Source organism: Rhinatrema bivittatum, chromosome 2 (assembly GCF_901001135.1).
Source record: "Rhinatrema bivittatum chromosome 2, aRhiBiv1.1, whole genome shotgun sequence".
In the NCBI taxonomy this organism is placed as follows: Eukaryota; Metazoa; Chordata; class Amphibia; order Gymnophiona; family Rhinatrematidae; genus Rhinatrema; species Rhinatrema bivittatum.
The window spans coordinates 305,361,375-305,376,543 of record NC_042616.1 but is presented as its reverse complement, the minus strand read 5'-3'; the positions used below and the strand labels follow the sequence as shown (position 1 = coordinate 305,376,543).

General features: G+C 41.9%; 1 protein-coding gene across 2 annotated transcripts in view; it reads left to right on the top strand.

Annotated features, from left to right (window-relative positions):
• TNS3 (tensin 3) overlaps window positions 1-15,169 on the top strand; it is a 592,547-nt gene that overhangs the window by 180,777 nt on the left and 396,601 nt on the right. For both annotated transcript variants that reach the window (XM_029589689.1, XM_029589690.1), the window contains exon 5: window positions 7,889-7,941. Coding sequence is in view for 1 of the 2 variants with exons in the window: in XM_029589690.1 (XP_029445550.1) it covers window positions 7,889-7,941 (53 nt within the window). In the remaining variant the exon portion in view is untranslated. The remainder of the gene's footprint in view (window positions 1-7,888; window positions 7,942-15,169) is intronic.

The following is a 15,169-nucleotide window of genomic DNA, read 5'->3' as shown; positions in this document are numbered from 1 at the left end:
AGGCTACCTATGCCTCTCTTTCACGCAACCTTTCACACAGGCTAGCACCCTCACATACACACAATCCCTTTTTCATACACACGAGCTCCCAATCTCTCACACACATACATCCTCCTTCACAATCTCCTCATATAGGCTCCCTCTCTTACCTCCCATGCTCTCTCTCATACCCTCCTGCTGTCACCCTGCTCATATAGGCTTCCTCTCTGAAACCCACACTCAAGCATCTCCCACTCCCCTCTCTTATCTCCCATTCTCTCTCACCCTCCCCTCCCCTCTCTGACACACATTCTTTCTCACTGGCATGCCGCGGGATGCACTCCGTTCGCGGCGAAGATGAAGGCTCGGGCACACCGTTCACGGTGGGGGCCTTCCATTTTCACCTTGAGCGGAGCACAGTCCGTTCACGGCAAACGGGGGCCTTCCCTTTTCGCCGTGAACAGCATGCTGGGTCTTCATCTTCGGCGCGAATGGAGCGGGTGCCGTGGGACGCGCTCCGTTTACGGCATGCTGGGGTTTCCTCTGCTATTTTCTGAGCAGAATTTGGCAATTCTGCATGGGGGGGGGGAATTCTGCACAAATTATGCGCTCTGCAGTAGCGCTGAATTCCCTCAGGAGTAACGTGGTGATAAAACCAGTCTTAAAAAAACAAGTCTGGTAGAACAGACAATTGGGACAACTACCGTCCAATATCCAATCTACCATTTCTAGCGAAAGTTCTTGAGAAAGCAATGTTAACCCAACTGACTATCACCTGGAAGATCAAAATATTCTATTCCCAAATCAATTTGGATTTAGGGAACATCACTCAACCGAGACATTACAACTCTCACTAATGGACTTGCTTCTATGTGGGCCAGACACAGACAAATCTTACTGCCTTGTACTAATCGACTTAACAGCAGCCTTTGACACTCAGTTGGTTTTATTTATTTCTATCTAACAGAACATTCCAAGTTAAATTGGGCAGTCATATATCTGACACCTTCTAGTGTGGAACGGGTGTCACTCAAGGCTAAGCACTCTCAGCAGCACTTTTCAATATTTACATGCTCCCTCTATGTAAACTACTACTGAATCTAGGAATATCTTTTTTATATGCTGACAACATACATTTCTGCATAGCACTCTACAAATCATATGAAAAAATAGCCATGGTACTTTCTAATTATATGAAAGCAATACAGCAAGAACTTTCACAACTTAAACTAACATTAAACCCCCAAAAGACCGAAATCATCTGGATGAGTGGAAACACTTTGATAGTTAAACCACCCATCCTGGACCTGGGCAATTTCCAAATAAATCCCTCAGTTCAAGTAGGAGACTTAGAAACACAAGTAGATGAGAGCCTAAAAACGAAAATGCACATCAGTAAACTAATCAAAATAGGTAATGCCAAGCTGCATATACTATATTGATTGAAACCATAATTAATAGGTTTGTGCATTTGTTTTCAACAAAAAAGACAAAACGGAAATGAAATTGTCTATTTTATCTTGTTTTGGGAGCACCACGAAATGAAAAAAAAATGGCAACATTTCTGAAAAATTAGTATTTCATGTTAGTGTGCACTAATTATAGTTTTCCTAATTTCGGACTTAGTGAGCACTACCTAGTTTTCCTAATTTCGGACTTAGTACATGCTAACTGGATGTTAGCACGCGCTAACTAGAAATGTTACCAATAAGTTAAAAAGTGTCAATTGGGGAGCAGTTCGTTAGATAAAGGTATGGTTCTGCATTCCCATTGGCTGTCTCCTTAGTTACTTGTTTGTGTTGCCGAGGTTACAAGGTGGTATTTGCGGGGGGGGGGGGATGGCCAGTGCCTGGTAACAAATGTAAACAAACAAGTGATATAATAATACCATCAAGTTCTAGTGAGAAAAAACAAAAGCATGTAATGCAAATACATATTTTAAAATTTGCCAATTCCATTGTATTTTAGGAAAGGGGCCCTGGCATTTTAGGATATTCATATTTTTAATTCCCCTGGCATCTGTGGTTTTGGTTGAGGGGGCATTAACTGGTGAGAGGGGAAGTGACTGGGGTGAATGTATGGGGTGACAAGTGCGAGAGAGACTGGTTGAGGTGATGACTGACAGAAAGGCAGCCTGGTGTGTGTGTGTATGGGGGGGGTGACTAGTGAGAGGGGGAGTGACTGGGGTGACTGTAAGGGTGACAGGTGGGAAGGTGGGAGAGAGACTGGTTGGGGTAGTCACTGGTGAGAGAGAGTAGCCTGGTGTGTATGGAGGTGACTGGTGAGAGGAGGAGTATATGGAGGGACTGGTGGGAGAGAGACTGGTTGGTGAGTGGTGTGAGAGAGGCTTCCTGGTGTGTGGGGATGACTGGTGAGGAGGGAGTTACTGGGGTGACTGTATGGGATGATGGGGAGAGAGACCGCTTGGGGTGGTGTTTGGTGAGAGAGAGGCAGCCTGTTGTGTGTGGGGTGAGACTGGTGAGAGGGGAAGTGACTGGGGTGACTGTATGGGATGACATAGGAGAGTGAGGGGCAGCCCGATGTGTGTGGGTGACTTTGTTAACTGTATGGGGTGACAAGTCCCCCCCCCCACACACACACCATTTTGACTATTTCTCTCTCTAGTCACCACCCCAACTAGTCTGACTCCCACCTGCCACCACATACATTCACCCAAGTCACTTCCCTTCTCGCCAGTCAACCCCCCCCCAAAACACAGACTCACATCAAGGAAATTCAAAGTATGCATATCTTAAAATGCCATGTCCCCTTTCCTAAAATACAAAGGGATTGGCAAACTGTAAATATGCATTTGCATTATATGCTTTTGTTGACAAGAACTTTTTGCTATTACATCACTTGTTGTTTACACTTGTTAAAAGGCACTAGCCATTCTCCCACAAACACCACCTTGCAACCTTGGCAACATAAACAAGTAACTAAGGAGATAGTCAATGGAAATGCAAACCATACCGCTAGCTAACGAACTGCTCCTCAGTTGACACTTTTTAACTTATTGGTAAAATGTTTAGTTAGTATGCACTAAGTCCCGTTAGTGCGTGCTAACTCTGAAATTAGGAAAACCCGAAATCAATACCTTCCGAACCATTTTAAAAATGAAATCAAACAGATAACCCAAAACAAAAATGACACGAAACAAAAATCAGTGCACATCCCTATTTAACGATGGCAGACTTCTGAACTGTATTGTAAACTCTAATATTCTCAAACCTAGACTACTGCAACTCCTTACTACTAGGTCTTCCAGCATATCAATTAAAACCACTACAACTATTACAAACTGCCGCAGCAAGACTCCTATTAGGATCCAGAAAATATGATCACATTACACCCACGCTGATCACACTGCATTGGTTACCTGTACAATCCAGAATTTAATACAGAGTACTAATAAAAATTTTCAACATCATTCACTCCAATAACATCAGCTTGTTAGGAGTGACTCTGAAACCTTACACACCTCAGATCCCAAAATAAAGGACTATTGACGATTCCAACAATAAGGAATACACATCTAACACAAATAAGAGATCGCGTGTTTTCTGTAGCAGGCCCAAAGCTATGGAATTCTCTGCCTGAGATGTTACGTATTTTACCTGATAGATTTAAATGCAAACTAAAATCTTGGCTATTCAAAAATGTGAATACATTTAACTTAAAACACTAGAAAATAGAGAGCCACAAAGACAAGAATGAATAAAGATAATAATCAATACTTGAAAATGTATCCAATGTGAGATTAAATGATGTGAACAATTCTTATCTTTTGGGTTCCCCATACTCCTGGCCTTATGTACTAGATCAGTTATTAATATGTAATAGAAAATTCAATAGATATTAATGCCTATATAGGAATACTACCTCTGTAACCGATCATTGTTTGTTGAGTTATAACTATGAATGTCACTTTCTAACCGTTGTGATCTGCACATGGAACAACGGTATATAAAATGTCTAAATAAATACTGATGCATAGACATAAAGGAAAAAACACAGGACTGCTTATACGGCTAGGTCCATAAGCAAAGCATGTCAAGCAGTACTGACTGATACATGGGGGTAACCTGCATGGCAGACACTACCATGAGAAGCTTGCTGGGCAGACTGGATGACCATCATTTCTATGTTTCTATGTAACAAGTGGAGATGGGAGTCGTGGAAAGCTGTGTGCATGTATTTTAGAGGTGTTATAAATGTTTCAATAGAGAAGTTTAGGTGTACTTACTTTTCTTTGTCTGTATTATGCTATTAATTTGATTTCAGTAAATAATTACTGTATAAAGTAAAAAAAAAAAAAGTGGGCTTTGTTTTTAGTTTTTTTTCCTGGCAAGTACTTTAGTGAAAAACTCCCAGGGTAACCGGCCTGTTTGATTAACCAGCATTGCCTGTTTCCCATGCTTGCCAGATTATGGGACTTTTACTGTAGACAGTGATTGATAAGATTCACACGTTGTGATTTATCAGAGTGTTATGTTGAGGCCATGTGTCAAAATCCTTTAGTGCACAGTCAGTACAGCATGGGATGTACCAGATGATAGACAAAGGCAGCAGTAAGAATGACTGGGACAACACAGGACATGCAGCTGGGACACCTGAACAATCAACTTAAGTATGTTTGTGGTCACAGGATATATTTTAGATACACTGATACTCTCTGGGGTGTGCTCACCTAGGTTTGTCTTTTGTGCTAAGATCTTGTTATTAAAGATTAGCATGATTAAGATTAGCTTTAACTGAAGGCTTCAATGTATCAATCTGCCCAATGATCGCAACTATGGGTACATGATGTTAGGAATTACCACCCAGGAAAAGGACCTTAGAGTCTTTGTTGATAATACCTTTAGTTTTTTAAAATCATGAATGGGGTATAACAGGTAAATAGGTGTGAGGGAGTGTACAGAAAACTCCCTCAGACTACCTTCAAGCACCAGGCACAGCTCTTGCTTAAGGTTGAGACCCACAGGGAATCCTGGGTGAAGGCAGGAGCCCTTCACCGGAATATAAAACCTCAGGGTCTAGAAGGGTTAAGCTGGCCCTGGGGAGCAGGCAGAGACCTACCGTATGCTAAGGCCTGTTATGTCTGACTGTGTACTACCTGAAGCTATTACTTGTTGTAAGTTGACTATCCAGGACCATGTATTACCTGAAGGTAAGCTGAGCCGCATTGTTTGTTTTTGCGTTTCCTTTTTCAATATAAATAAAGTATACCTAAGAAGCTGCTAGAATCTGCCTCCTTTTTCCTCTGGCTGTGTCTAAGCTGCTACTGCTAGAGTTACCACAATAAGGAAAAGTTATTTACCCTTTCAAATAACTTTAGCACTAGGAGACACCCTATGAAACTAGCAACCAGCAACCAGCAGATTTAAAACAAATCATAGGAAGTATTTTTTTTTACTTGGCATACAATAAAGCTATTTCCAGAAGATGTGGTCAATGCAACTAACATACGGGCCGATTCAGTAAAGTCCGCGGGAGTTCCCGCACGTCCATAGGCCACTCGCCTGTGTGCGCGATTCAGTATTTAAATTAGGTCCGGCGGTAGAAACGGGTAAAAGGAGGCACAAGGGACACAAGCGTGTTCCTAGCGCCTCCTTTTGGCCCAGAGTGGCGGCTGTCAGCGGGTTTAACAGCTGACGCTCAATTTTGCCAGCGTCTGTTCTCGAGCCCGCTGACAGCCATGGGCTTGGAAACCGGACGCCGGCAAAATTGAGCATCCAGTTTTCGACCCGACAGCCGCCGGCTGAATTCAAAATTTTTTTTTCTTTTTTTCTTTACTTTTTTTTACCCTTCTGGACCTCCGACTTAATATCACCATGATATTAAGTCGGAGGGTGCACAGAAAAGCAGTTTTTACTGCTTTTCTGTGCACTTTCCCAGTGCCCGAAGAAAGGTGCTAATTTCTGAAAGTAAAATGTGCGGTTTGGCTGCACATTTTACTTACTGAATCGCGCATGAATACCTAATAGGGCCATCAACATGCATTTGCATGTTGAGGGCGCTATTAGATTCGGTGGGTTGGACACGCGTTTTCTGCCCCTTACTGAATAAGGGGTAAGGGAAAACACGCGTCCAATGGCGGGTTAATAGTATGCTCTGTCGGAGCGCACTGTACTGTATCGGCCCGATAGTGGGGTTCAAAAGAGGATTGGATAAGTTCCTGACAGAAAAGTCCATAAACAGTTATTAGCCAGGTAGACGTGGGAAAATAAAATCTGCTAGTATTGGTGTTTTTAATAATGTTAGTTGACGTGGCCACTAAATTACTGAAAACCAAATTTGCTGGTAATGCGGTTTTTTGTTTTTTTTTCCATCTTCTAGACCCTGGGGCTCCTCTGGAACTGACCTCTGTTGAACTGCAGTTTCATGAGCCTTTGCTAGCAGAATCTGAATGTTTATTCTTTTATTTTTAAATCCTACCCACTTCCCAACTCAGTCTAGCCATTTCAGTGACAGTCCATGGTCAAGTGGCACATTTAAGACTAATCGGAGAAAGTTCTTTTTCACTCAACGCACAATTAAGCTCTGGAATTTGTTGCCAGAGGATGTGGTTAGTGCAGTTAGTATAGCTGTGCTTAAAAAAGGTTTGGATAAGTTCTTGGAGGAGAAGTCCATTACCTGCTATTAAGTTGACTTAGAAAATAGCCACTGCTATTACTAGCAACGGTAACATGGAATAGACTTAGTTTTTGGGTACTTGCCAGGTTCTTATGGCCTGGATTGGCCACTGTTGGAAACAGGATGCTGGGCTTGATGGACCCTTGGTCTGACCCAGTATGGCATGTTCTTATGTTCTTATTAGGGGCCTCAGAGTCCCCAAACCCTAGGTCTGGCCTGCAGGTATCACTGTTGAATGATGTTTGAGACTCCTTCCTCCAGGGGCTTTGAGTGCTACTCCTGTAGTAGCTCAGGGAGCAGGATCCTGGCCAGAACTGAGCCCAGCTTTTCCGGAGGGCAGTGCTCGTCACTCGTCACTGAGCAGATGGGCCAGTGGCGCTGCCTTTTTTTGAGAAGTTGCACTTGACTGTCTCAAACTCTGAGGGCCCGATGTAATATAGTGTGCTCAGTATAGCACACAACTTGATGATGTGTTTTGGATGAGCAAGAATAACTCCTGATGCAATAATGGGATTAGCACATCTAAACCAATGTGTAACTAATAGCGCTAATCATATGTAAATGCCATGTAGATGAGGCTATTAGCTATTACCCCCATGCAAAAAATTGTATGCCTGATGGGCACGTTTTAACTCACAAAAATTAATGCTAGCCCCGGAGCTGGCGTGAAGTCTTGACACGCCCCAAGCCTCCATAAGCAGAAAATACTGCTTTTCTGTGGTTTCTCCCACTTAATTTCATTGCAATACTAAGTAGGTGAAACCACAGAAAGCATCAGGAAAAAAAAAGTCTTGACGGCGGTCAGATTAGGAAAAACGGATGCACAATTTACAAGTGTCTGTTTTCCTAACCTGCGCCCAGCCACCTCTCCTGGGTGCCCAGTGACAAGGACGCACTAGGGATGCACAATTGATCCTTAGTGGTCCTTTTTAGCATGGCACCTTATTAACAAATTGAATTGCTCAACCAGGAAAGGTGGATGGGCATGTTAGGAAAACGGGCACTCAATATGAGCGCCTGTTTTCTTCAAGCTCGTATTGGCCCCTGAGCGTATGAAAACATTCTTGTAGTAAAGAGAGAGAAAGGGGATCCCACATGAGCTTTGACTGGGAATTGTTCTGGTCTATATCAGAATCATGCATGCTAACTCCGTTTATTTTCAACAAAAGGCACAGTTCAAGGCAATAAGTATGAGTATGCACTTGCATGTTACATAGGCTAGCGGATTGACTTTATTCAAAATAGCTAACATTTTTCTTTCTTTTTTTTCCAGGGCTCTATCAATTATTCAAAAAACTCGTCTTTCAGTTGCGACAAAGTATCTCAGTAAGTGTTGATTTAAGCATCTGTCCTTCCATAGATCCTCCTGCATACATAGGCAGATTCCCCAGTGAAGGCCCCTTATTTTCACCGGGTTGTGTTATCTTACAGCCTCTTCCAGTTTATCGCAGCAGTCCATAATCACTTGTTAAAAATAACCCACTTTGTGTTTCCATTTCTTTTCCGAGCAAACGGAAGAGCCATCCATCACGTCGCTAAAACAGAGTCTGTAAATTGACCTGCCATGTTTTTAACTCCTAAGACGATAGAAAACAGTTTTCAAGGCGATTTACCTGTATGTAAAGTGTTCTAACCTTGTTTGTCAGCTCTCTCAAATTTGCCTCCCCTTGGTGAAGCTAAAAGTCCCTCACTTTGTAGAATCATGCCTGGACACTGAAGCCATGTTTCAAGGAGGCATGGCTGGGGACGTGGTTGGATCCAGGGGAGGGAAAGCATATGTGCAGATGACATTTCAAAGCTTCATGCATGCTTTCGGAGCAAAAGGTCTACCTGCAGAAAAAGCAGGTGCAAGTGACCAAGTGGACTTTTTACCATCTGCAAGTAAATAAATGTATCCTCACATTTATGCTTTGAGAATTGGGGCAAGGTAAAAAGTGCATGTGGTTTTGCTTCCATTGCGGACAGTCTGAAAAATTGTTTTCATGATGACTGCAATTGTCTTTATTTATTTTAAAAAATGTCTATACTGCCTCCCTGGACCAAAAAGAGCACCGAAAGTGGTGTACAACAATAAAACATCATATAGTTGTGTGTGTATATCACATGAAAAGCTAACAAAAATTTCCAGTTTCAATCAGCTAAATTAAATCCACCAGCATCCATCCACCAAATTATTGTGCTTGAAACAGTTTTGATCTTGCTAAATGAAAGTAGGTTAGTTTCCAATCTGATGTTTTTATGGTAGACTATTCTAAATTAATTAATTTTAATAATAATAATTTTAATAATAATAATTCTAAATTAATTAATTTTAATAATAATGGCACCAACTGTGAATTACTAATCAAGCAGCGAATCATAACTTGCAACTGATTTGGACTGGAGTTGATTTTTTTTTTTTTTTAAACATGTATAACACTTAATCTTACCTAATATCCTTACTCATGCTATGTAGCCTTCCTGTAACCTCCTCTCACTCCCCCCCCCCCCTTTCCTGCTGCCCCCTCTGTCACTCTCCCCCTTCCTTTCAACTTTCCTGCCATACTAGTTCACGGCTCTCTATGTCTTGGGATATGCAGAACATTTTTTTCATATCCAGGGTTGACCTTGTCTTAGTAACCCATCCTCTTGGGGGTAGATGAGCATACAAGATCCTGTCTTAGTTTCTTCGCAGACCTCACCTTTCTCATATCTAACCCCAGAGCTGTGTAATAATCTGAATAGCCACCCAGTACTAGTGCGGTCGTTGCTCAAGCATTTGGTTTCCTAGGTCTCATCCTGGTTCCTTGAGGGGCTGCATTTCCTCTGGGTCCTGTAATTATTTCAATAATTGCAGCCTGTGAGACAGGCCCAGCTGCTGATGTTCTTCTATTTTCATTTCATAGCTTAAAACAGTGGTATTTAATCTTACAATAAGTACAGCGCAAAAGTGACAAATGCAGAACTAGCCATAATTAAAGGATATGAGGGCACCATGGCATGTTCTTTGAAAATACATTGATCATTGAAAACCAAAATCATTTCCCCTGAGAAAAATCTTGTACTATATCCCTACTGTTACAAATCCCTTTTATAGTATAAAACACCCAAATGTTAGCTCGTCTTGTGTTTTAAAGCATTACCCCTGTACTTACTTTGGAAATGATTATATCCAACTCAATGGTGTCATTTTGGTTTGGGTTGTAACCAGAGTCACACCAGAAATATAACCTGATTTGGTCTCCCGGTTTTTGGATTTTTGTTTGTTTTTTTTCCTTCCAGATAAGTACGCACCAATGTGAAGTTTTAATGTCACCTGTCTATATTTTTCATCCATCAGATAGTACAGGGGTAGGCAACTTTAGTTTTCAAGTGTTACAAACAGGTTGGGTTTTTAGGATATCCAGAATGAAAATAAATGAGGTAGATTTGCAGCAGTGCAAATTGTATTTATTTATTTACTGATTTTATATACTGTTATTCAGTGTAAGCTATCATAACGGTTTAGAATAGAAGCATAAAATTACAATGAATAAGAAACATAAATACAATCCAAAATAAAATGATTAAGATATGAGTGAAAACAATATCAAATGATAAAATAAGTATATAGAAATAAAATTGATAAATAAGATAAAAAGAATTTTATGAAAATGTTATAAGACAAAGAAATTAGTATTAGGAATAAAACATGAGTATTTCATTTGGTTTCATAAAAAGCCATCTTTTGACCTTTTTTGAATTTTTTAAGTTTGGCTGTAGGCGAATTTCAGTAGGGAGAGAGTTCCAGATTTTTGGGCTTGCGAGAGAAATTGCGCGATCTCTCACTTGAGAGAGCTGCATGGATCTTACTGCAGGAATAGATAATAACTCTTTGTTAGCTAATCGCATGTTTTTTTGTGGTATATGTATTTTGATTGCAGTATTAAGCCAATCAGTCTGTTCTCCATAATTGATTTTATGAAGAATTATTAAGATCTTATATTCTATTCTAAATTTTATGGGACGCCAATGGAGTGATATCAGTCAGGCCTATCCAGTACCGAGCGGTAGGAAGAGCTGCGTTAGTGCCTACGGCACCCGCGGTTACCGCCCGCACAGTGCAGCTCACCTACTGCTCGATCCTGAAGCCTAATTATATGTAAATGTAAGCCGCGTCCGAAAAGCCTTAGGCCCGCGCAACCCAGGATACTGGATAGAGCGCCTATACAGGATCCTGGGTGCGCGGGCCTAAGGCTTCACGCCACGCTGGTATCTGTCATTTCAAATGTCATTTGAAATGACAGATACCAGGAAGCAACGGCGGCGACAGCGCAGAAGCAACGGCGAAACGACTTGTCAGTGTCCCCCCTCCTCTCGGAGCAGGGCGCGAAAAGCCGCCTTGCTCTGGGAGGAGGGGGGACACTGACAGCGACGAAGCAACGGCGAAGACAGCGGCGAAACGACTTGTCAGTGTCCCCCCTCCTCCCGGAGCAGGGCGGATTTTCCGCCCTGCTCCGAGAGGAGGGGGGACACTGACAACGGCGAAGCTTTCCCCCAGCCCGGACACCGGCAAAAAACTTTTCAGCGGCAAAACTTACTGTTTTGTAGCCAGCAGCCCTGAGCAGGAACACGATCTGCCTCCCGTAGCTCCTCCCGAAGACAAAGATGGCCGCCTGCACGGGGAAAGCGTACAATTGGCCGCTCAAGACGTGACATCGTGACGTCACGTCTTGAGCGGCCAATTGCGCGCTTTCCCCATGCAGGCGGCCATCTTGTCGGGAGGAGCTACGGAGCCAGGTCGTGTCACTGATGATGGCTGCAAAAAAGTAAGTTGTGCAGGCGTCCGAAAGCGACTTTCTTTTGGGATCTTGACAGATCCCAAAAGTAAGTCGCTTTTGGAAAAAAACCAAAATTGTCAATTTTGAAAAAAAAAAAAATTGCTTTTCTTTTTTTTTTTTAGCTTCACCGCTCAGTTTCGTCGTTCAGTTTCGCCGCTTGTCTCTTCTCCCCCCCTCCCTCCGGGAGGGGGGGAGAAGAGACAAGCTTTTGTTTTTTTTTTAGTTTGGCCGCTGTTATCTCTTCTCCTCCCTCCCGGAGCAGGGCGCGAAAAGCAGCCTTGCTCCGGGAGGAGGGAGAACAGACTGACAGCGGTCAGGTCGGGTCCGGGTTGGGGGTTGGGGGTCCGGGTCGGGTCCGGGATTCGCCGGGTCGGGTCCGGGCTTCGCCGGGTCGGGTTCGGGCTTCGCTGCTCAGTTTCGCCGCTTGTCTCTTCTCCCCCCGCCCTCCGGGAGGGGGGAGAAGAGACAAGCGGCGAAACAACTTACTTGCACGGGGAAAGCGGTCTCCGTGGCAGCCCCAGTCCTCTCCCCTCCTCCCGAAGCCAAAAAAAAAAGCGAAAAAAACGTTGCAGCCCCCCTCCGGACATCGGAGGGGGGCTGCAACGTTTTTTTTCGCTTTTTTTTTTTTTGGCTTCGGGAGCAGGGGAGAGGACTGGGGCTGCCACGGAGACCGGCACCCATGATCGCGGCCGGGGCAGGTGAGCGGGGGCTGGGGGAAAGCTTGCCACCTACCCTTACCCATGCCTCTACCGCCTGGGTCAGGGTAGGCGGTAAGTCTGCAGGTTAAACGCGCGACAAAACGGCAGGGAAAGGTAGCGTTAGTCGGGGCGCGGGTTACGGGATGCTAGAGGAATAGCTAATTGGCTCGTTTGCATGCAATATCGAGCTAATTCGCTCGTTTGCATGCAATATACATGCCGCGGGCGGAAGGGGTTACCCAGGGAATTTAGGACGCGGTAGGAGTAGGTTAAAGGGGATTCGGGATCGCAGGAAGGGCTAACGCGGCCGGAACGTGAGTTAGAAGCGGCTTAGGAGCAGGGTAAACGCAGCCGCACTTTACAGGATAGGCCTGAGTATTGGCATAATGTCGTCATGTTTTTTTGAGTCAGTTAAGATTCTAGCTGCAGAATTTTGGGGGATTTGTAATGGGCGGATTGTGGATAGAGGCAGTCCTAGTAAAAGTGAGTTGCAATAGTCGATGTTGGCAAAACTGAGAAGTTGCAACACAGATCTGAAATCGGAGAGGTTTAGAAAAAGGTTGTCTCCTTAAGGTTGTTAATTTATAATATCTTTCTTTAATTTTTGCTGCAGTATGCGTCTTGAAATTCAGCTCACTGTCTATGATAACTCCCAGGTTGCATGCATAAGGTGCAGGATGAATTACTGATTGTTGGTCTTCTGATTTCAACAGTTGTAGGGGATTTATGGTCAGTTTTCTATCTAACAATATAATTTCAGTTTTGGACATGTTCAGTATGAGTCTCATGTGAGTCAACAGTTATTTGATTATGGATAGATACATGGCAGTTTTTTTGTAAGTTGCTTCAATGGTGTCCTTAAACGGAATAAGTATTTGTATATCGTTGGCATATAATGTAGTGTGTGAGCCCAAGACGAAAGTAAATGACAGAGTGGAAGCATATAGATATTGAATAAAGTGGTGGAAAGTACAGAGCCTTGTGGAACCCCTGTTTTGAGTTGCATTTTATCTGAAAGAGAGCTATTAATTTTCACTTGAAAGTTACGATTAGATAACACCCTCCAATGGTTTTCATCCTATTTATTTGTGAGTCCAATTTCTGATAGTCGTTGAAGGATGGAATGATTTACTGTGTCGAATGCTGCAGAATGATCTAGTAATATCAATAAGTAGTTTTGTCCGTTGTGAAATCCTGTCAGTTGAAGAAGGGATTCAGTGCTATAATGTTTCCTGAAACCGAATTGAGTTGGATAAAGTATGTTATTTTTTTCAAGATGTTCCATTGTTTTTGTACAGTTTTCTCTAAAAATTTTGCCAGGAATGGGAGATTGGGATGTAGTTGCTAAGGATGCTAGGGTCAAGATTATCTTTCTTTAGAATTGGCTTGGTCACATCAGTTTTCAGAATATCAGGAAAATGCTCTTCAGAAAGAGATAAATTAATTATTTTCATAATCGGGGTAATTGAATCCTTAATTTGTTTCAACAACTGGGTCTAGGGGGTGGTTTGCAGGATTTATTTTACTAATGAGAGAATGTATTTCATTGGAGGAGGTTAAATCAAAGTCCGTCCAGTTTAATTCTTTTTTTCACATGTCAATAAATTGATCATCTGTCTTTAAGTTATCAGTGGTTAAATTAATAATTTTGTCGCTAAAAAATTTTACTATTTCTTTACATCTGCTATCTGATAATGGTGGTTTGTCATTATTTATGTTTTTAGTCAACTTCTGCAGAATGGAAAATAAGGTTCTAGGGTTATGGTTAAATGTTTGGATTTTTTTTTAGTAAAAGTACTTTTTGTGTTATTAATAAGTCTTTTATAGTAAGTTAAGTAGGAACGATATGCGGAAATGGTTGAGGTATTTTTTTTGTTTTCGTCAAATGTTTTCTCATTTTCTAAGTTCTCGTTTAGCTGAGCTGATTTTGGAATTGTACCATCGGTTGGATAAGTGAGGTTCCTTTAATGTTTTTAAGCGAATAGGATTTATATTATCCGCAACCGAACTGGTCATATTAAACCAAGATTTGGTTGTGTGTTCTAAACTTGAAAAGTCTTAAGTTTTAAATTTCAGATTGAATCTTATCTTCAAGATCTTCCCTTTTCTTCCACCTTTTAACCTAGAAGGTAATGGGATTGATATTCAATGAGGCCAGACGTGTTTTGTGTGAAATACTGGTTTGGATCAAAAAGTGATCTGACCACGGGATTGGAGTTTGAGTCGGTGGCGATAATGTTGAGACATTAGAGTTGATAAAAATCAGGTCTAATGTGTGCCCTGCTTTTTGGATAGGACCACTTATCTGCTCTAGACCAAGGGCTGCAAATGCATCAATCATATTCTGGCATGTTGGGGTAAGCGGTACAACATCCATATGGATATTAAAATCTCCTAATGTAATAGAAGGTCTATCAAGTTTAACATTATTTGTAACAAATTCAATAGGTGAGCAGTTGTGATCTAGTAGACCCAGAGGACAGTAAAATAGACAGATTTGTAGTTTAGCAGATTCAAACAGTGCAATTTCGTATGGGGGGAAACATGACCCATTGTTAATTTTAATTGTAGCTCTCTTTTTGCTATGAGTATTAGTCATCCTCCCTTTTTTCTTGATCTTGGTATTGAGAACGTTGTATATCTTGGATCATCAATTTGGTTAACTAAGACCGTATCAGAATTTTTTAACCAGGTTTCAGTTATAGCGATGAAATCAGGGTGTGAATCCTCAAGAAGGTTATTTAATTTTGGAAATTTCTTTACAATAGATTGCGCATTAAATAGTAGAAAGGTCAGAATTAAACAGTTATTGTATAACGTAGTCATACTATATGGAATATTAACAAGCGTGCGCATACGATCTTTTCTTACTTTATATCTTAGATGTTTTGCAGTACTGTTAGTTCTGTTTCCCAGACATAAAGGGATTCAGTTTCTAGCCATCTTCAGAAGTCCTAATGAAAAAACTTAATAGTGAAGAATCTAAAATTAAATGTAAACTTAAATTCTTTGTGGTCGCACGAAGGTGCGCACAAAAGGACGTGCCCCTTTGTTGTG